Source organism: Callorhinus ursinus, unplaced genomic scaffold (genome assembly GCF_003265705.2).
Source record: "Callorhinus ursinus isolate GAN/ISIS: 27379988/994484 unplaced genomic scaffold, GSC_fseal_2.0 scaffold2, whole genome shotgun sequence".
NCBI lineage: Eukaryota > Metazoa > Chordata > Mammalia > Carnivora > Otariidae > Callorhinus > Callorhinus ursinus.
This window is the reverse complement of record NW_027397064.1, coordinates 55,907,224-55,929,330: the sequence shown is the minus strand read 5'-3', so window position 1 is coordinate 55,929,330 and position 22,107 is coordinate 55,907,224. Positions and strand designations below refer to the sequence as shown.

Genomic DNA, 22,107 nt, shown 5'->3' with positions numbered 1-22,107 from the left:
CTGGGGGGCAGGCTCGGACCCTGCTGGCCCCTCTCTGTGGCTGCACCCCACCAGGCATCCCCAGGCTCCAGCCCCACCCCATCCCTGCCTACCTCTGCATACGCAGAGCCCCTGAGTCCAAGGATGAGGACGACAGCCTGGCTCCTGCAGCGGCAGTGGTGACGGTGACAATGAGGACAAGGGCATGAGTCAGGGGAAAGACCGAGCAGCCCGGCTTGGGGGTAAGGGTAAATCAGCAGGCAGCAAAGGGGAGAAGAGTGTTGAGACCCCCCCTTGGGCTGCAGTCAGGACAGACCCAGGCAAGGGCGGTGGGAATAAATTTAAGGCACTGGCAGAGGTCGGACTCAGACAGAGGTGCAGAAGAGACCATGGCTGGGGTAACTAGTAAACCCAGGCAGCAGTGGGTGGCAGCATGGAGCGAGTTGGGGGGGAAGAGTTGGAGAACTCGGGCTGTAGGAGCATAAGCTCGGGCAGCAGTGATTGGAACATGGGTGGTATTGGGGAAAGCCCTTAACCAGTAGCAAAGAGGCTTACTTGGAAAACCCAACGGCGTTGTGGGGTAGGGCTTGGGGGATTTGGGTAGAGGCAGAGGGAGGGTGTGGTGGGAGAGACCTCAAGTGGCTACGGTGGCTCAAGAACCAGTGTGGAGCTAGAACTCAAGCAGCTATGGGAGAGCACTCTATGGGAGAGATGACCTTGAACATGGTGGTTTGAGAACCAGGAGCGGGGAACTCAGGCTTGAAGACAGGACCCGGTTCTTAGGGTGGGGTGAAATCAGTTGGGCAGCAGGCAAGGAGGCTGCTGCCTGAGCCCCTCTGCCTGACCCTCTACCCCTCAGGAGGAATACAACAGCACTGTGGTCCCTAGTGATGGGGGCCAACACTGCTACCTCCCACCCAGCCTCAAAATCTCTCCCTGAAGACCCCATCTGATCTGTTTAAATGTTAATATAATTTCTGATTTAAAAAAAAACTCCCAGTTCTGACAACCAAGAGTAGAAAAAGAGAAGACTTAGCTGAGCTCTGAACAGTTTCTGCTTCTGGTTTCAGTCTGTAAATGCACATACCTGCCTGTGTCCCAGTTGCAGGATGCTCCTTATTTGCCAGGAAGTCCTCCTGCTGTGCAGACACGCTCATCCACAGAGCTACACGGGCACAGGCAGGCCGGGACCTCAGCAAAGGCCTCCCCAGGGGGAGACAGATCCCAGCACCCTCTGCCTCCCCTCCCATTACGTCAGTGGTCTTCTGGAGACCAGCCCAAACTAAGGGTGGGGAGTCCAAAGATGAAAGCCTTTGATGTGGTGACAGACTGATGGGACAGATATTTAGGGGCTGATGGAACTACACGCCATAGCACTGTGGTATCCACTCAGGCTGGCTCTGCTGGCCAGGAGGGAATGTGCCCAAGGGCCTTGCTTTGCGGGGAGAGGGGTTATTTGGTGTGATGGACATAGCACAGGAGCGGAGTGAGAAGGTCTGGTGTGTCACCAAATCGCTCTGTGACCTGAGGGAGGTTACTTCTGTAAGCCTCTGTTTCCTGAGAATGGAAGTGACTTTTCAGTTCCTTCTCTGAATCAACAGTCAGTCCTGGGAAACTAGGCCAGATTAGGCAAGTAGCAGATTGTTTTTTGTTCATCTAATTGTGGTAAAATATATATAACATGACAGTTACAGTTTTACCATTGTTTTCATTCTTTATTTTAATTGTGGTAAAATATGCATAAAATTTACCATCGTGACCATTTTTAAGTGTACAATTCAGTGGCATTAAGTACATTCACAATGTTGTACAACCATCACCACCGTCCATTCCAGAACTTTCCCATCCTCCCAATCTGAAATTCTACCCATTGAGCAATAACTCACCCCTCCCTCTAAACCCTGGCAATCTCTATTTCTACTTTCTCTATGAATTTGCCTCTTCTAGGTACCTCATATAAGTGGAATCACAAGATTTGTCCTTTTGTGTCTAGCTTATTTCACCAAGTATGTTTTCAAGGTGGATCTGTATTGTAACATACATCAGAATTCCTCTTTAAGGCTGAATAATATTCCATTGTATGTATATACTGTTTTTCCACTGCTGGACACTTTAGCTGTTTTTACCTTTTGGGATTGTGATTTAACGCTCTGTGAACATTGGCATACACGTGTCTGTTCATGTTCCTGCTTTCACTTTTGGGTATATACCTAGGAGTAGAATTACCAGATCCTATGATAATTCTATGTTTAGTTTTTTGAGGAGCCACCAAACTGCTTTCCCTTGAGTTTACTCTAAAATGAAAGCACTCTGTCCTGCCATGGGTGTGTGCTTGAGAATTCCATGGAGAGGTAGCTCGAAACCACCTGGGATCGGAGAGGCCACCCAGAGCCCAGGGCTGCCCACTTTCTACTTCTGGAGTGAATTACATTGTGGCTGGTAAGTGGCTATGAAGAAACATCCTTTTCTCTGCTGTGCACTTGTCTGGAATTTTAAGAATGGTGGTGGTATGTGCATACATGTCTGATTTCATTGATAGAACAAAAACCCTAAGCAGGACTGAATGAGGACTAGGGGAAAGGGCAGGAGGTTTAATTGGGAAGGGCAGAAAGGTGGTTGACACTAAGACTGAAGCTCTCCAAACCCTGAGCAGAGTTACAGGATGGCCTAGATCAGGTGAGCAGGGGCGGGGGGAGCCAGTGACCAGATGAACTGACCTAGCCCTGCGCTGCTTTGAATCCACATTTGGTCTGGGTTCAACTCTCAGTTCTTCTCCTTGCTAGTTTGGGCAGTGAACTTAAGCTTCTCAAGTTCGGCTTTCTCATTTGTAAAATAGGGACATTATGAAAGTCAGGAGGATGGAATAAAACCACATTCCTGAGACAGTTCCCACAGTGCCTGGCCCTCACACTTGGTATAGCTCAGGAAGCTAGCTGGCTGTGTTCCTCAAGCCTTAAGCAGCATACTCAGGTGCTGTGTTAGACTGGGAAGCCCCTCCCTCACATCCCAGCTCTAGAAATCTGCTTTACAGCATGCGTTTTTGATGCAATTTGCATTTTGGTGGCTGTTTTAGAACTTAGCGGTTGCCTTTCTACAGTTTCCTTTTCTCTCTGAATCAAATGCTTTATCTTTTGGGGACTGGCAGATGGGCTTACTTGCATGTACAAAACTGACTTTTAAGCAAAGGACACATTCTTTGCTTAAAAAAAAAAACAATAGAAAACCTGTTATTCTGGGCAAAACTCTTCCAGATGCCTTTGGAAACAAATACGTCTTGTTAGTGATCCCATTTCATGTACTACAAAGGGCTCACTCTACAGGCAGATAAAGCGGATTGAAGAAGTACTGTGAAAATACTTGAGGCTATCACCTTATGTAAATAAAAATCATTATCATTAATCATAAATACAGAAAATTTGATGTCTGTTAAGTGAGCTTGTATCAAAGCAGACAGATATTTCTGTCTTCCCCGCCTTTCTCTGCTCTGCCTAGTGCTCAGCGCTGCTCATCCTTGCTGATTTAATTCAATGAGCCGACCTGCAAACACGGCCAGGGTTCCAATGATACAGACGAGCATGAAGACTCCAAGGAGAATGTGGTCCATCACCATTGCAACATACTTCCATTCCTCGGCCGCCTGGGAGAGAGAAAAGTGTTAGAATTTCCTTCAGGTGGTCATTAGACTCACAGTGTTCACGTTATGCATCGTCTATGGTCCACACAATTTGCAGATCTCAAAGCCCTCGACATCCCTTGGGTGGCATGGTGATCTTTATCGTTCCAATAGATTATTCACAATGGGATGGCTCATGAAGGCGGCTTAGAGGTGGTCACCAAGGCACATCGGAGGTCAGCAGCTGCCTCGTGAATGCCAGCCTACCCATCAAGACAAACCCATCCATGTCCATCTGTGCTCAAGTATTTGATAATTTAAGCCTGGAGGTGTGGGTTTCAAGGCACAGAACTTACGTTATTGGACTCCTGGTCTGACTTCATGGTCTCTGCGATGTATTTGACTCCTTCAATGGCACTTTTTACCTCAGGGTGTTTGATCAGGGGAGAGTGGAAACCCATGGGTGGAGGCCCTGGCTTCCCAGAAATGTCAGAAATATCAATGTCTTCCGTAAAAATCTTTTTGTCTTGTTTTTCTCTGGATGGTCTTTTCATTGTGGAGAAGAACATGATATTTGGGATAGTGTCGATAAAAACCTAACATAAAGAAGAAATCCATGCATGAGAATTATTGCCAACAGGGTAAGTATCAAACTCTGACTTTGAATTAGCAGCGTGACTTTAGGCAAGTCATTTGGCTTCTCTGGGCCTTAGCCCCTTTGTCCTTAAAACAAAAGGACTCTACTAAATTTTCTTAAAGATTTCTTCAGGCATATCTTGTGGCCTGTCAAATTACTACGGTGAGTAGAGATGATTCTGTAATGTGAGGAGTTCGCCACTGGAGGGAGCCTGTGTGCAGCTATTGGACTCAATGAGAAGCCAGTGCTGCTTAAGCTTCCAGCCCTGCTATAGGTAACCAGCTTCTTTCAAAGCCATGTGTTAGCAGGATAATATGGTTAAAGAAAAGGTCTTTCTGGCTAAAAGAATATATAAGTCTCCAAAACAGCTACTCTGTTTTCTTCCATTTCTTGTTCCTGAAGAAATGCAACATAAGTGTTGCCAGGAGTCATATGAGTCTTTATAGATATAGGGACTGATTGTCTTCCCAAAAGAATACATTGCAAGCAGTATGGTTTCTGTCAATTCATGACAAATCTTTTGCATGCTGCAAAAAGACCCTGGACGCTAGTGTCTCTGTGAAGTTTTATTTAAAAACTGACATATTGGAAATGTTAACACACTTTAAATTTCAATAATGGAAATATTTGAGACCAAGTTCCTCAGTGAAACTCACTTTTTGACAATTTCTTGTCAAGCACCCCCTCCATCTCTAGTCCTTATTCTAGTCTCAGCAGATAATTTCTCCCAGCAAAAAATAAGCAGACTGTTCAGAGATTGGAAGACATACAAACAGAAATCTCAAGAATTTCACAGCATTTGACTAAAAAGAAAGTGACTTATTCACCTTCTCTAATCAAAGGGATTGTTTAAGCTTGATTTTGGAGGGGGCTTTGTTAATTCTGTTCTTCTGTGCTTGGGGAGGCTACATGAGTTATTTATTTCTAGAAAGAGGCTAAAGAAAGTTCCTTCCAGAAATCCCCTCAAAATCCCCAGAAAGGACTTTCAGTTCCTAAGTACCCACAGTTGTTAACCAGAATTCCACACTGGCCACGTGGAAGGAGAGACGTTCTTACGGGCAAGAGTTTGCAGGGCCTTGCTCACTCACCTTGCGTACCCAGTCGGGCATGACGTGGGTGCTGGGGGAGCGGTGGTGTGTATTGATGACAATGACGGTGATGATGATGGACGCGATGACAAACACCATGGTGAACAGCATATATTTCCCAATCAAGGGCACGGCACTGGAGGTGGAAGGGATCAGCTCCACGATGACCAGGAGGAACACGGTTAAGGACAGCAGGACTGAGATGCTTAGAGTCATCTTCTCTCCTGGACAAAATGAAGAAGAAATACAGCCACTCATGTGTTATGGGCTGAATTGTCGTACCCTTCAATTTTATACGTGGAAGTCCTAAGCCTTGACACCCCCATGACTATATTTGGAGATGAGGCCTTAAGTCAAAATGAGTTGATTAGGGAGGGCCCTCATCCAGGATGACTGGTGTCCTTCTAGGAGGAGGAGATTAGGACAGAGACACCCACAGAGAGGAAGGACCAGGTGAAGACACAGGGAAGACAGCCATGTGCAAGCCAAGGAGAGAAGCCTCGTAGGAAACCAAACCTACTGACACCTTGGCCTCCAGAACCATGTGGAAACAAATTCCTGTCGTTTAACTGCCCAGCCTGGGGTACTTTGTTATGGCAGCCCCAGCCAGCTCATATACCACAGACCCCAAGGGGGAGAGCAATGTGACTTGCGTGACGCTGGGGAAATTTCCTGGGCAGAATTCGGTCCTTTGAGACCTTACGCACCTTAGCTCTGCTGACAGTGGCAAGTGGCAGGCATTTCCATGAGAGGCTGCTGAGCAACCAGTGGCTACTCGATCTCATGTCCCAGAATTCTGAGGCTTAGAATTCAGGGAACCAAGTACACCCAGCTGTGTGACGGGCTAGACTCCGGGTGGCAGTTTTCTGTCTGCAGCAGAATGTCATCAACCTCCCAAAATGGAACCTGACCTACTTGTTACCCAGCAGATGGATGGGCAAACCAGAAGTACACGTGTAGTTTTCTCGTTATGGGAGGAAGCTGCAGGACCAAAACCAAGAAAAGGACAAAACCAATGAACTACTTACTTTTTCACATTCATCTAAGAGGATAATTTTTTTTTTCTTGTTCTGTTTTTCATATTAAGGGATCAGCGATTTCCCTTCCCCACCCTCTTTTCACCAGGCCCTATAATTTCAGGGTGCACAATTCCCTGTTAGAGTCTTGGTATGGCAAGTGAGGAGGGAGGGGCCGAATGGGAATATTTTTGTGGGGACTAACCACCTGAGATGCAGTTAGCCTTTGGAAGGGACTTTCCTTGGGCCCGTCCTGCTGTTTGTCTTAGGAAACCCTTGTGTTACCCTGTTCTACTCCCATACTGGATGCTTCCAGATGCTATGAGTATCTACAGGATACAGAGTGGATGCAAACAAGAAATGAGCAATTCTACCTAGTTAGGAGAAGTCTACCTAGTGGGTAGGAAAGTCTTTAAAAGTGAAAAAGGGGACAGAAGTATAAATACGAAATACTGATCAAGTTACATCAAATTTCTCGATTAATAATAATGAGAATAAGAGCTAGCATATATCATGCATTCTCACTGTTCTAAATGCTCTTCAAGTGCAATGTAATGTATGGTGATTAACATAACAATAAAAATTATTAAAAAAAAATAAATGCTCTTCAAGTGTAAACCATTTCACATTTACAGAAACTCTGATTCATTTCCCTATTGCCCTGACTGGCATTTTCTCTCTTCACTTTAAGAAGCTTCATTTGATTAGAAAGTTGAAAAAAAAATTGTGTTTGGGATCATTTATTTAAAAATAAATACAGTTATAAATACAATGTGCATTCTGTGGGGCAAATTTTTTTTTAAGATTTTTTTTTTTTAAGTAATCTCTACACTCAGTGTGGGACTTGAACTCACAACCCCGAGATCAAGAGTAACATGCTTTACTGAGTGAGCCAATCAGGTGCCCCTGTGGGGCGAATTCTGCCTTATTCTCTACTGTGGCCTTGCCACATAACAACTGTTCAACAAATATGTTGAATGAGTGAGTGTATATGAATCTTTTTTTTCCTTGTTGGAAAGTTGGGCTTAGACTTGTGTGTGTGTTTATCATTTTGATATAATTGTTACCTGTCATAAGTTTGAGGACTGTCTGTACCACCTTTCTTTTTCCCCTACTTGTTTGCCCTAAATTGTTTATGAGCAGTGACTTCAAGCAGGTACTCCTGTACCCTTTTCCCCTTTTCTGCAGATTGTTGGTATTTGGTGAAATTATGTCACAGATGTGATTACCCAGTAGGAGGTAAGGAAGTTGCCCAGGCTGATATGAGAAGGAATTGCCACTTGGGAAATATGGTCTTGTGTATAAAGATACTGCCATCTGGAAAACAGACACACAAAAGCTATTTTCAAGTGGCAAGCAGTGAGCAAAAGAGGCAAGACTTGGTTTAATCAGTATATAGTCAGTGGCTTCATAGGGGAAGTGACTTGAGGAGTGTCTGTGACCCAAACCTTACCCAGCACATTTCTGGGCACACAGTAGATAGGTATTCAGCAAGCAAGTATTGGTGGTTATTCACATTAACTAGACTGAGCTGTGTATGTGTGCCTCTGGGGTCATGTTCAACTCTGCCTGCCCTGTAGTCTGCTTCAGCTGTGAGCTCTAGCCACAGTGACTCACCACTGAACATGGCCACTCAGTAAAATGTGTCCTCCCAGGGATGATGATTTGGGCGTGTCTGCCTGTATTTGTTTATTAGCCCATGATTATTTCTGCTTTCCCCCCAAATAGCAGCACGAGGTATGTCCGCGTCAGCAGCAGCGGCCATGGCAGCGGCACCCACCTGAGTCTGTGGGCAGGTAGAACACCAGGCCAGTTAAGAAGGAGAAGAGCAGGCAGGGAATGATGACATTAACGATGAAGTAGAGGGGTAGGCGCTGCATGACAAAGTGGTAGGTGATGTCCAGGTAGGGGGTGGAGGGGCAACAGGCATAGAACACCCAGTGCTTCCAGCCCCGGGACTCCTTGATCACCCATTCTCCACTTTCCATGAAGTTGCTTAGGTCTGGTTGGTCACTTTCCTGAGAAGATAAAATGAAACTTTGAAACCCCAGCTGTGTCCCCCTTGAGGAGGGGTGGGTTTCAAACTCAGCTGTAATAAAGCAACAGATTCCAGTGCTGTTGGGACTGGAATGGGACCCAGGAGGGTCACTTCCAATTTGGGGTCTTTCCTATAAAATAAGGGGGGTTTGGACCATTGGGACCCTCCATGTTGAACACACCTTCAAGTCCCTTGGGAACTCGACAACATATTGGTGCCTTAGTCCCACCCCAGACTGATTCAGCCAAAATTCCTGGGACTGAGTTCGGGCAGAGGAATGTATGTAAGCTCCCAGGTGGTTCTCATGTGCACACACCAAACCGTTGAATTCGATGATCCCCAAAGGTATAACTGGTGCTGAGAGACTGGGATTCTGGAGGGGCAGAGCTGGACACCTGGATGACACTCCTCCTGCATCCAGCCCCATCCTGCGAGGTCAGCACCTACCGGGTTGATGGCCACCACCGAGCCGTCATAGGTCCAGGTACCCAACTTCATGCTGCAGTTCTGTTCGTCAAAGGGAAAGTGGGTGACGATGATCTCACAGTAGCTTTTGAAGATGGCCGGGGGTGTCCATGTGATGTGGCCAGTGTAGTCCAGGAGCACTTTGGTTAACTTGACAATGGCAAAGTCGCCATCTGCGCTGCAGTTGGGATCAAAAAGGAACATGACTCCAAGTGACGGATGAGCCGTCAGTTCTGCATGGGGATGTTAGCAGGAGACAGCTGTTAATTATCCAGGTGCTAATTATAGATGCTTTCATTCAGGGAGTGTCACTTTTTATTCATGGCAACGTTTCCCAAATTTATCTGATAATCACTGGGGTGCTAGTTTAAAATACAGATTTCTCAGCACCATCTAAGCACTAAATCAGAATATCTGGGGAAGAACCTAGGAATCTACGGCTTTAAAGAAATAATAGGTGATACTATATACCAGATGTTTTCTTCCCAGGCCTCAGTAGTATTTGTAATGTTAATCTCCATCTATCCCTTCCGTAATATACTTTGAAAGTTAACTGGGGGGAAAAAAAAAAAACAAAAAACGGGAATTTTAAATAAAAACAAGTCCAGTGGCTCATGACTGTGGTAAGCACGTTTAAAGAAGGGCTCTGTTATGTTTCAGAACTATCTAGAACTCAGTAGGGTAGAGTCAAAAACTCAGAGTGCTCCCGGGCCAGGCCGGTGAGGAAGGGGTGAGGGCTGCGAGGAGAGCCTTCTCTCCTCTGAGGAAGGTGCCACTCAGCTTTGCTGTGCAGCCCTCTTGTGGGGGAAGGATGATGCTTCCAGATACTGGGATTCTTCCTTGGAACCGGGAAATCTGGATTTTTTTAATCCAAAGTTTCCATGCTTTTGAATAAGGGATTTTTCTACAGAGACTAGAACTCCAGAGTTTAATGTGATACTGTTCAATTTTCAAATGTTGGCACTAATTTCTCATTTTAAAAATCCACCATGGTAGAGGGGCGCCTGGGTGGCTCAGTCGGTTAAGCATCTGCCTTCAGCTCAGGTCATGATCCCAGGGTCTTGGGATCAAGCCCCAAGTCAGGCTCTCTGCTCGGCGGGGAGTCAGCTTCTCCCTCTGCCCCTCCCTGCCCCGCTTGTGCTCTCTCTCTCACTCTCTCAAATAAATGAGTAAAATCTTTTTAAAAAATAACAAATAAATAATCCACCATGGTAGATAATAAAAAATAACAGGCCACTTCTGCGGGCCTTATTCAGTGGGCAGTCCACTTGACCCCAAACAGCCTGTGAGTTGGGGCCTCCGCCAAAGGCATTAGAATAGGTGTTGAAGAGGTGGGTGGGGTCTGCCCTGGGGGACTTTCAGGGACCTATGGCATATATTGGTGCCTCACTTCATAAATCACTGGTTTTTCCCTGGGGTGGAGTTGAGGCACTCTCCAGAAAACTGTGCGGTTCTGGACCTTCCCAAAAGAGCCCCAAAGAGCAGAGGGCCACAGGGTCATCTACATCTGTCTCTATAAGCTAGTAAAACTGGGTTCTCTCCCCACCAGGGTGTTCCCCGGGCGCGCTTGTCAAGAGGACCTGAGGACTTTAATTGCTTCTCTTAGATTCTTACTGAAAGAGAAACTTACTGACACCAGACACTCTGCTCTATCAGCATATTTGTCCGAAAAGTTTACACGAACGATTGGCTAATCAGGCTCAAGTTTGAGTCTCAGGTATCACTGGGAAATATGTAGTAGAAAATCAAAGTAGGAGGGTCGGCCGTAAAGGGTGTCCTTTCCATTCACAAGCCCTTGCTGCCCTCCCTGGTCAGTGTGCGAGAAGGCACAGCCCGCTTGCATAGACACGCGCTGTGTGTAGACTGTCAGACTGCACATCCTCCTGGCCGATGGCGGATGCTCCCACCCGGGAAGGATGCTCCTTGAAATGAACATTCTCTGACAAATGAAGGGCGTATGATAATGAACCTGTCATTAGACCAGAGTGTCTTGCATCACATTATAATTTCACAACATGCAGTCTGTCACGGAGCCCAGCGGATGGGCGACGCAGGCCTCCCCGGCCATCGGCAGCACGCGATGTCTCGGGATGCTGTGAGGATGTGATGGATAACCACCCCAGGAGGTTCAGACCTATTGGTAGGACGGGTGTTTAATTCCAAGGAACTCAATTATATGAATTTGGGTTCCTTGGATAGTTGCCATGCACCCTTCAGGAGCTCTCAGGGATTAAATGTCCCCCACCCCACAGCCCCGATTCAATTTGGCTCTGATAATTGTTTCTATTCATAACATGAGACACCATATGGCACCCCTAGCATGTCAACTTGGCTCTTGGTTTTTAAGGGTTATTTAATGTGAACAGTGGTGAGAAGCATACTGAGTGGCAGCCCTTCCGATAGGGCACTTGGGCTCCACCTGCCCCAGGAATGTCCCCTTCCCCAGCCTGTCTGTTTTGCTTACTTGTTATAGAGAACGAGGTCTGGGCGCCAGATCTTTTCTGAGGGAATGTGGATTTTTTTCACGCCGCCATACTCCTCTGGATTCCATTTTAGGTTGTAATCCACCCATTGCTAGAAATGAAGACATTTCACTAATAAAAAGAGCTAAAAACATTTTTTAAAAAATCTGAGTTTATCAAGCGGCATCTGGGCGGCTAAGTCGGTTAAGCAGCCGACTCTTGATTTTGGTTCAGGGTCAGGGTCATGGGATTGAGCCCTGAGTCAGCACAGAGTCTGCTTGAGACTCTTTCTCCTTCTTGCTCTGCCCCTCCTCCCTGCTCTCTCTCTCTCTCTCTAAGATAAAGAAATAAAATCTTTACAAATATCTAAAGTTATCAAGAGTTCTGATGGTATATGATAGTTTGGATATTGACAGAAATTGTGCTCCAGTAAAAAAGATTTGATTCAGAATTCATGTTTCACTTTAGTAAATGATAAAAGCAAACACTTCTATAGTACCGACTCCATGCACGCACCATTCTGAGCATTTTACATAAACCCATGATTTAGTCTTCACAATAATCCTATGAAGGAAGACTGATTATTGACCCCATTTTACAAATGAGGAAACAAAGATACCCCAAGTCATGCCACTGGGTGGTGGCACATCTACCATGCCACACTGCCCACCCCAGGAAAAGAGAATGACCCTATTGTGAACATTTCCCTCAAGCAGACATCATCTTTTAAAAGTATTATATTTTTTCCTACATTATAAAAGTAATACATGCCCGGTGTAGCCTATTCAGATGACACAATGTTATGAATTGAACTGTGTCTCCCCAAAACTCATATGTTGAAGTCCTAATCCCCAGTACCTCAGAATATAACTTTAGTTGGAGACAGGATCTTTATAGAGGTAATTAGGTTAAAATTAGGTCATTGAGGTAAGCCCTAAGCCAAGAGGAGTTGTGTCTTAAAGAAGGGGACTTTTTGGGTGCCTGGGTGGCTCAGTTGGTTAAGCGACTGCCTTCGGCTCAGGTCATGATCCTGGAGTCCCGGGATCGAGTCCCACATCGGGCTCCCTGCTCAGCGGGGAGTCTGCTTCTCCCTCTGACCTTCTTCCCTCTTGTGCTCTCTATCCCTCATCTCTCTTTCTCTGAAATAAATAAATAAAATCTTTAAAAAAAAAAAAGAAGGGGACTTTTTTTTTAAGATTTTATTTATTCATTTGACACAGAGAGAGCAAGCACAAGCAGGGGGAATGGCCGGCAGGGGAGAAGCAGGCTTCCCGCTGAGCGTGGAGCCCAATGTGAGGCTCAATCCCAGAACCATGGGACCATGACCCGAGCTGAAGGCAGCCGCCCAACCGACTGAGCCACCCAGGTGCCCCAGAAGGGGACATTTAAAGACAGAAACATATTCGAGAAGAATGCCATGGGGACATGATGTTGGCCAACTATTTGCAAAGAAGAAAGGCCTGGAAGCAGAGTCCCCCTCACAGCCCTCAGAAGGAGCCAGTCCTGTGGATACCTTGATTTTGGACTTTTGGCCTCAAGAACTGCAAGAGAATACATTTCATTGTCTGTGGCTTTGTTTATGGTAGCCTAACAAAGCACAAAGTAAAACACACACACACACACACACCAACAAATATCCATCATCCCACGACACCAAAATATTTACTTGTATCATGTTGGTATGCATCCCTGTTACCCAAATTGATTCCCCCTGGGCCCAGGTTCAATTCCAGGGTGAATACAAAGGACATCAATGCACTTATCGAGCTGCATACCTGTTTCAGTCGCACGTTGGTTGTCACAATCTGATTTACTTCATCCTGAAAAAAGATAAGACCGCATCTTCAGAGGTAAGGAGGGGAGGCCAGGGTGAGTGCGGGATCCCGAGTGCTACTGTCTCACCACGTTGATGAGCTGAATCAGCTGCAGGCCCACGGTGACCTCCACAGCCTGGCGGTGGTCTTCCACTGGCCGCACCACACTGTTGTAATCTTCAAATAGCTTTGCCACCAGGCGGGTCTCATGTTCGGAGCCCAGGACGAGGCCAGCTGGGACAGCAAATGACACACACGCTCAGATTCTGCTCCCTACCCTCCACCAACACTAACAGGAGTCACTGAGGCGTGACCAGCAAATGGAAGGCACACGGACCCCCTTGTTCAAGGGCTCCCAGTGCAGCTTTTATGGTCCTAAGTTCCTTTCCAGTCACAGCTGCTGGTGTGGTCCCTTCCCAGTGGGGTGTGCCAGATTATTGTGACACTTGTGCTCTAAACAGATGACATTCCTTAATACAGCCGCTGGCTGGAATCAGGTTTGCCGGATGCACACACGCAAGAAGAAAAGTCCACACAAAAACCCATCTCCATATTTCAGGGTCTTGGCATGGGGTAGTGAAATCTCAAGTTGGCCGGCCTCGGATCTCAAAATGCTGTGAACAGCCAAAAATTGATGCCGGTTCCTACCCACTGGGATGGCGAGAATTCACAAAATTGAAAGCAGTGAATATCGGTGAGATTATGGAGCCCCCATATGTTGCTGGTGAGAATGTGAACGGTGCAGCCACTCGGGGGGACACTTTGGCACACAAGTTACATGCAGAGTGACCATATGACCTAGTGATTCCACCCCTAGGCATATCCCCCAAAGGACTGTCCACATAGAACCTTGTACACCAGTGTTCGTGGAAGCACTATACATAATAGCTGAAAGATGGAAACATCTCGAATGCCCATCAACAGATAGATGGATGAACAAAATGTGGCATATCCATGCAGTGGAATATTATTCACCCATAAAAAGGAAGTGTTGATTTATGCTACAACATGGGTGAACCCTGAAAATATTATGCTAAGTGAAAGAAATCAGACACAAAGGAGCACATAGTGTAGGATTCCACTTATGTGAAATATTCAAAATAGTTAAATCTGCAGAGAGAGCAGATTAGTGGTTAGCAGGGACTGAGGAGATGGGAGAAAGGGGAGTAACTGCTAATGGGTATATGGGGATGGGGTTTCCTATTGTGATGAAAATGTTCTGGAACTAGATATCAGTGATGGTTGTATAACATTGTGAATGTACTTAATGCCACTGAATCATACACTTTAAAATGGCAATTTTAGGTATTGTGTATTTTACCAGGACAAATTCTATGAATGTGTATTTTCCTGTAATTAAAAAAAAAAAAATCACTGCTGGTGAGTACACATCCCTGTTGTTACATAGAGTAGAAATCATGTGCTTTTCTGATCTGGATTTGGGGCTACTATGGAGCATGAGTGACTCCTGAGAATCTTTACTACATTTTCCTTCAGGATGCTGAGCAATATTATCTACTACTCTTGGACCCCACAGCCCTTTTGTGTCTAGTGTTACATGGGGCTCACCAGCCTCCAGTGAGGCAAGCAGACCGGTATTCTCACCTGAGATCCGAGAGGCTGGAAGACTTGTCCAAGGTTCTGTGGCTTGGGCAGAACTTGGAGGGAGCCTTACCATTTTGCGCTCTGCTCTCGTACTAACTCGAGATACCATGAGTGTGTCGTGGACTGTCCTGGAAATTGCACCACTGTCCTAGCATTATTCCAATGAGAAAAAGCATTCCCAATTCCAACAAGTGCCTTATGAAGGATCTTCATAACTTTGTAACTTAAGCCTTACGTGGATTGAGGATTGCCTGTTCAGGGTTAGGAGAGGAAGCAGACACATGATCCACTTGCTCTAATGCACGTAACCAGATCCCTCCTTTCCGCAGGTTATTGCTGAAGCCACCATACCTTCTCCTTTGGCCAAGACAACTTTAAAAACTGAATGAGTGAGATGCTTTCCTTTATTCCCCAGTACTGCTAATCTATTGCGTCTAAGACAGGTTATTATTTTTCTCCTTGAATCTTCAGTTTGAAAGAGTTTGTCAACAAAATAAGTAAACAGTAATTACTTTTTCTATTTTTATTAACTAATAAAAATAATAGCATATCCAACTGTTATGTGGCAGACAATCTTCTGTGTGCTTTATACGTACTAACTCTTTCAATCCTACAACTGGGTGGGGTAGGGGGTAGGTACTGTTCTTTTCCTCGCTTTATAGAGGGGGAAATTGAACCTTAGAGAGGTTGAGTGAGTTGTCCAGATTCCATAAATGGTGGAGTCAAGTTTCAAGCCCACAGCCCATGCTCTCAACCACTAGTTCACATCCAGAACTTTGGATCATCTTGAAATAACCAGTGTTAATGCAATGAGTTGAAACATTTTCATCCTCACAAAAAATGTGTATTTTGTTGGTAGAGCTTCACTGATGGCCCTTTATTTGTATTATTTTATTGAATCCTTATAATAATCCTAGGAGATAAGTCTTTACTCCTGGTTTACAAGTGAGAAAACTGACATTTGGACAGTTTTGGCATGTGTTCATGGTTCCCAGCCAGTTGGAAGTAGGACTAAAAATGCAGGCAGTCTGACCCCAGGGTCTGTGCTCTTTACTACCTCCCTAAAGATAAATGTATCATTTCCATTTGGATTTTTGAAGCTTTCAGTATAGCCTAAATGTCTGCATTATGACCTTCCTGGACTCTAGGCATGGAACCTCTGACCTCACCTACCTCATTTCTAGTTTCCCAAACTTTCTGAGCCCAAAAGAATCCATTCAGCGCTTACACATAACATCTTGCCCAAACCACCTGCCACCTGCATTCAGCGCCCTTCAAGTTTGCATGTTGGCCAAAGACCCAGTTTTTGCTGTCACCCCACTGAGCCCCTGGGACATGGCAATCCTCTGTCCTCCACACCTGTCCACCCTGGACCCCTCCTGGCCCACGGTGGGGCGGAGGGGAGGGCAGGACCCTGGCATGGGCCACCGAGTGCCTTGGCCACTGAGTTTGAAGCTATTGCTTTGGCACTGCCTGGGCTGCTTATTTTTAAGTGACTGTTTATTCCCCTTTGACAGGAAGAACATACTAGAAAGCATCAGATAGAGCAGATGGTCCACATTATGAAGCAGGAAATCAATGCAGGCCAACTCTCTGGTCCACTGGGGAGAAGGGGAAGACCAGGGAGACAGGCCTCGTCAGATATCCAGTGACATTCGCTTCCTCCTCTCTATCTCACAAATAACAAGGGACTCTGTTCCTTCCATAATGCATTTTTTTAAAGATTTTATTTATTTATTTCACAGAGAGACACAGTGAGAGAGGGAACACAAGCAGGGGGAGTGGAAGAGGGAGAAGCAGGCCTCCCGCAGAGCAGGGAGCCTGATGCAGGGCTTGATCCCAGGACCCCGGGATCGTGACCTGAGCCGAAAGCAGACGCTTAACGACGGAGCCACCCAGGCGCCCCTCCATGATGCATTTCTAAGGAATTTCTGTGGAGGTCTCCATGTCTCAGATTGGGTTCATTGGTGGTGGTGGTGTGGTTGTTTTCCTTTTCCTCCCCAAAGCAGGGCAGAGTGAGAGAAAACACATAGGGCTTGAAGTCAGAATTCTGTGATTCTGTTCCCAGTTCTGAAATGTTACTAATTACTTTGGGTAATTCTTATCTCAACCTGGTGCTGTATCTCTTGCTACCTCTGGCAATTTCAGGCTGGGTTTTCTGACCAGGCACAGCATAAACAGTCTCTAACGGATCACATTCCAACATTTGTAAACTAAGTGACCCCGGGCAGGTCAGTTCATGTCTTTCAGCCTCGGTTTCCCTGTAATAACAAATTAAAGTTGTGGGACTGCCTCAGCTAGCTCTAAATTTCTATGAGCCCCTATGTGATTTGATACCAGGAGACTCTAGATTTGATCTAAATATACATCACATACCTTTTTAGATAGGTAAACATGCATTTTCCTGTGGTCTTTGGTGTCCAGAGAGATCCCTTAAGGATTTTTATGTGTAAGCATATCGCTTAAGAATTTTCATCGGGGGCGCCTGGGTGGCTCAGATGGTTAAGCGTCTGCCTTCAGCTCAGGTCATGATCCCAGAGTCCTGGGATCGGGTCCTGCATCGGGGTCCCAGCTCCTTGGGAGCCTGCTTCTCCCTCTGCCAATCTCTCTCTCTCTCTCTGTCTCTCATGAATAAATAAATAAAATCTTTTTAAAAAAAGAATTTTCATCGGTTGTAATGTCTGTAGGCGCGTGTGCACACACGTACATGCACACACACACCACACCAACAAAGGCCAGTTTTAGTTGGATCAAGTCCAAATCCCACAGGCTGTAATTTATCCGAGTTTAGGCTATTTCCCTGAACTCTGCTCTTGAAAAATATTAATAATAAAGCTGTTTACCTTTTTTTGCCCAGAAGGTCTGTGTGTGTGTGTGTCAGAGCAATATTAGAGAAGAGAAATCACAGAATGTCAGCCGTCTTGTTTCTCAGGTGAGATATCACCAGTAAACTTTTATATGAAGCAATCAGCAAACATCTTCTACTTCCCTCTACCGGAAGTTTGGGATTAAGGGTAGTGTTTCAGCTGCTGTGTGGTGACACATTCCAGAGGGGAATGCAGGTCAAGGGCTGTGCAAGGTTTTATAGTTTCAATTCTAACCCAAACCTACATATAGTAAAACTGTAGGGCAGAAGTGCATTCATACGAGCTTTTTCTTTAACTGCAGAAGTTAAAAAAATTACCAAATATCTGATCTCTTATGGAAAGAGTTTAGTTACAATTATTAATAGGTTTCTCTCTCCAGCACATGCAGCTGTCAGTCAGTCCTCTTCATTACCAGAATTCTCCCAGAGCAGTAAAAGGACTTGTTACCCAAACTGTCTGCAATTATAAGATGCCACTCTGAGTCCCTATAGTTGCTCCAAGATGAAAGTCGCTCCTGGATGGTAGCAGGGGTGCGGAGTCTGATCAGACGGCTGAGGCGACCCTGGGCACTGATGGCGGGCGGGGCCGCATGTCTACTCTGTAGCCTCTGACCAGGCAGCTCCCATTTTCACTGGACAACACAAACTAGAAATCTTTATCCACAAGCTGAATCAAGCCAACAAGAGTGAGAAACTGACAGAGGAGCCTCAGGCTGATGAAGCCCTGCCATTCTGTGTCCCCAGAAGCAAGACACTGGTCCGGGGACGTCTCATGCTTCAGCCTCACAGGAGAGCCCCGCGACCCCGGCACTCACCTGAGCAGAACCCAAGGAGCAGGAGGAGCAGCTGTGTCTCCATGGGCCGTGGGCGCTGGTGTGGACTGGAGGCGAGTGGTGGCCTGCCTGTGCTGCTTGCAAGCCCTCTCTGGCTGGAAGCTTGGCTGCTAGAGGGTTTGGAAAGTGAGTCGGCTCAGTGGAGCTATTGTCTTACACCACCTGTTTGTGGCAGTGACAGCTGGGCTGCCCAGAGCCCTGGAGCCCAGGGACTTGCTGAGGGCCTAACAGTATTACGGGGTGCCTCACTTTACATAATTGCTATACACTCGATAAGTTGAGGGTGAACTGCATTGTATTTTAAATGCACCATGAGTTAGGTTTAATAATAAAGAAACAACTTAGAGTAGACAATGAATTATTTTGAATGCTGAGCAACCCCCTCCTTTTTGTATAAACCAGACCCTCATCTATGTGGATTGATTTGGATCAGTGTCCCTAGGGCTGAGTAGATCGTCAGCTGTTTGTGTAAGACGCTGATCATCCTAAATCACGGAAGTCCACATTCCACACATAGGACAGTTTGTTTGCTCTGGTTCATTCTAGACTGAGAGTGCATGGGGCTTTTGTGCTGAATAAACTTGGGAAGAGCGGGGTTGGTGCCAAATCTGCTGTTGGAGAATTCCATGTTTGGTTGGGTTTGGTTTTTAACAAAGATGGCTTCTTCCATAAAACTGGTTTTATTGGCCCCTGGAGTGGCTGTTCCAGCCTCTGTCTCTGTATCAGGCAGTACCTGTCCCATGGTGCGCCATTAGCTGGAGCTAACTGCCCACCTCCCACGTACTGTCATTCAAGTGAAGCATAATTAGCAACAAAGTGTCCCACTGCATCAACATTTGTTCCAGGCTCCTACTCTTCTTCCATCCATTCTCTGCCTACTCTCACTCAGGGAAGCAAAGAGTAGAGTGGTTCAGCTTTTCAATTTCTTTGTTAAAAAACAACCACCACCCTAAAAGCCAGCAGTTAGTAATTGCTCAGTCTGAAGAGTATTTTTACCAAAACAGGGAAGGAAGCAGTTATTTAAAGAGACCCTGCCTGTTCCTTCCTTTTTCCCCAAACTGAATCAGGTGAGGAAGGTCCCTCCTCTCAAGTCCAAGGACAGCTTCCTGACAAATCTGCCCATTCTGGTGAGTCCAAACACAGCATTAGAGAAAAGGCTTGGAAGGTACAGGAGAGAGCCACACATTGACATTATTTATATTTTTTCTGTTTAAGTTGTGGAATATCAGCTCACTGTCCACTAAAAAATTGGTTCTCTCCTTTCCAGGGTATTGCATTCTCACTGCCTACGAGAAAATACATCCTTCCACCGGTTCTTGCATCTAGATGGAACCATGTGACTGGAATCTAGAAAATGAAATGTGAGGAGAAATTTTGAGACTCACAAACCTCTCAGCAGAGAGCATCCATGCTCTTCTAGTCTTTTCTTTTTAAACTTTAAAGTATCCAGTATCGGGCATCTGGGTAACTCAGTTAGGTAAGCATCAGTCTTCGGCTCAGGTTATGATCTCAGGGTCCTGGAATCGAGTCCCACATCAGGCTCCCTGCTCAGCAGAGAGTCTGCTTCTCCCTCTCCCTCTGCCCCTGCGCCCCCTGCTTGTGCTCTCTCTCTCTCTCAAAAATAAATAAAATCTTTATAAAAAAAATAAAGTATCCAGTATCATTAATAGAGTGTTACATTAGTTTCAGGTGTACAATATAGTGATTCAACAACTCTATGCTTTACTCAGTGCTCATCGCAAGTGTACTCTTTTCTTCACCTTTTCCACCCAACCCCCCACTTAGTCCCCCCAGGTGACCACCTGTTCTCTACAGTTAAGAGCCTGTTTTTTGGATTTGTCTCTTTTTCCTCCCTTTTGTTCATTTGTTTTGTTTCTTAATTACAGAAGTGAAATTGTATGTTATTTATCTTTCTCTGACTTATTTCACATAGCATTATGCCCTCTAGATCCATCCATGTTATTGCAAATGGCAAGATGTCATTCTTTCGTATGACTAATATTCCATGTGTGTATATACCACATCTTTTCTATCCGTTCACCAGTCAGTGGACATTTGGGCTGCTTCCATAATTTGGCTATTGTAAAAAATGCTGCAGTAATCGTAGGGGTGCATGTATCTTTTTGAATTAGTGTTTCTGTATTCTTTGGGTAAATACCCAGTAGTGGAATTATTGGATCATAGGGTAGTTCCATTTTTAACTTTTTGGGGAACCTCCATGCTGTTTTCCAGAGTGGCTGCACCAGCTGGCATTCCCACCTACAGTGTAAGAGGCTTTCCCTTTCTCCGCATCCTCACCAACATCTGTTGTTTCCTGTGTTGTTTGTGGTTCTGTTTTTTGTTTTTTAATTTATTTCATTTTAATATTTTATTTATGTATTTGCCAGAGAGAGAGAGAGGGAGAGAGAGAGAGAGAGCTCGCACGTACAAGCAGGGGGAGCTGCAGGCAGAGGGAGAAGCAGGCTCCCCGCTGAGCAAGGAGCCTGATGTGGGACTTGATCCCAGGACCCTGGGATGATGACCTGAGCCCAAAGCAGACATTTAACTGACTGAGCCACCCAGGTGCCCCCTCGTGGTTTTGGTTTGCATTTACCTGATGACCAGTGATGTTGAGCATCTTTTCATGTATCTGATGGCCATCTAAATGTCTTCTTTGGAGAAATGTCTCTTCATGTCTTCTGCCCATTTTTTGGTTGGATTACTTGGTTTTTTTGGTGTTGAGTTGTATAAGTTCTTTATATATTCTGGATACTAACTCTTTATTGGATATGTCATCTGCAAATATCTTCCCCCATTCAGTGGGTTGTCTTTTAGTTTTGTTGATTGTTTCCTTTACTGTGCAGAAACTTTTTATTTTGATGTAGTCCCAATAGTTTATTTTTGCTTTTGTTTCCCTTGCCTCGGGAGACATATCCAGAAAAATGTTGCTAAGGCCAATGTCAAAACCCTGTGCTCTCTGCTAGGATTTTTATGGTTTCAGGTCTCACATTTAGGTCTTTATTCATTTTGAGTTTGTTTTTGTGTATGGTGTAAGAAAGTGGCCCAGTTTCATTCTTTGCAAGTAGCAGTTTTCCTAACATCAGTTGTTGAAGAGACTTTTTCCCATTGCATATTCTTGCCTCCTTTGTCAAAGATTAGTTGTCCGTATGATCATGGTTTTTTTTCTGGGCTCTCTATTCCGTTCTGTTGCTCTATGTGTCTCTTTTTGGGCCAGTACCATACTGTTTTGATTACTATAGCTTTGTAGTATATCTTGATACCTGGGATTGTGATACCTCCAGTTTTGTTCTTCTTTTTCAAGATTGCCTTGGGTATTCAGGATCTTTTGTGGTTCCTACAAATTTTAGTGTTGTTTGTTCTGTGAACAATGCTGTTAGTATCTTGATAGGATTGCACTGAATTTGTAGATTGCTTTGGGTAGTATGGACATTTTAATAATATTTGTTCTTCCAATCCATCAGCATGCAATATCTTTTCCTTTGTTTGTGTTGTCTTCAATTTCTTTCATCAATGTTTTATAGTTTTCAGAGTATAGGTCTTTTACCTCCTTGATTAACTTTATTCCTAGATATTTTATTATTTTGGTGCAATTGTAAATGGGATTGTTTTCTTAATTTCTCTTTCTGCTACTTCATTATTAGTGTATGGAAATGCAACGGATTTCTGTATATTGATTTTGTATCCTGTGATC

At 45.2% G+C, this 22,107-nt stretch overlaps 2 protein-coding genes across 2 annotated transcripts in view; one reads left to right on the top strand and one right to left on the bottom strand.

The window, feature by feature from the left end:
• The window catches only part of LOC141374940 (uncharacterized), a 57,915-nt gene that overhangs the window by 23,012 nt on the left and 12,796 nt on the right, over window positions 1-22,107 (top strand). The gene's annotated exons all lie outside the window — the stretch shown is intronic.
• Window positions 1,621-18,492, bottom strand: CHRNA1 (cholinergic receptor nicotinic alpha 1 subunit). Its single transcript, XM_025887738.2, has 9 exons — window positions 18,399-18,492; window positions 13,201-13,346; window positions 13,074-13,118; window positions 11,301-11,410; window positions 8,819-9,014; window positions 8,114-8,351; window positions 5,318-5,541; window positions 3,949-4,188; window positions 1,621-3,616 (listed from the first exon to the last, which is right to left on the bottom strand). The coding sequence occupies exons 1-9, from the start codon at window positions 18,439-18,441 to the stop codon at window positions 3,485-3,487; spliced, it is 1,374 nt and encodes a 457-aa protein (XP_025743523.1). The 5' UTR covers window positions 18,442-18,492; the 3' UTR covers window positions 1,621-3,484.

Bases quoted from the DNA above. Each gene is read 5' to 3' on its own strand.
- CHRNA1 (XM_025887738.2), bottom strand. From the start codon at position 18,441: ATGGAGACACAGCTGCTCCTCCTGCTCCTTGGGTTCTGCTCAG. The intron at 9,015-11,300 runs GTAAGCAAAACA...TCCCAACTGCAG, and splicing joins GACCTCGTTCTCTATAACAA to CGCAGATGGCGACTTTGCCA. The intron at 3,617-3,948 runs GTAAGTTCTGTG...TCTCTCTCCCAG, and splicing joins CAGACCAGGAGTCCAATAAC to GCGGCCGAGGAATGGAAGTA.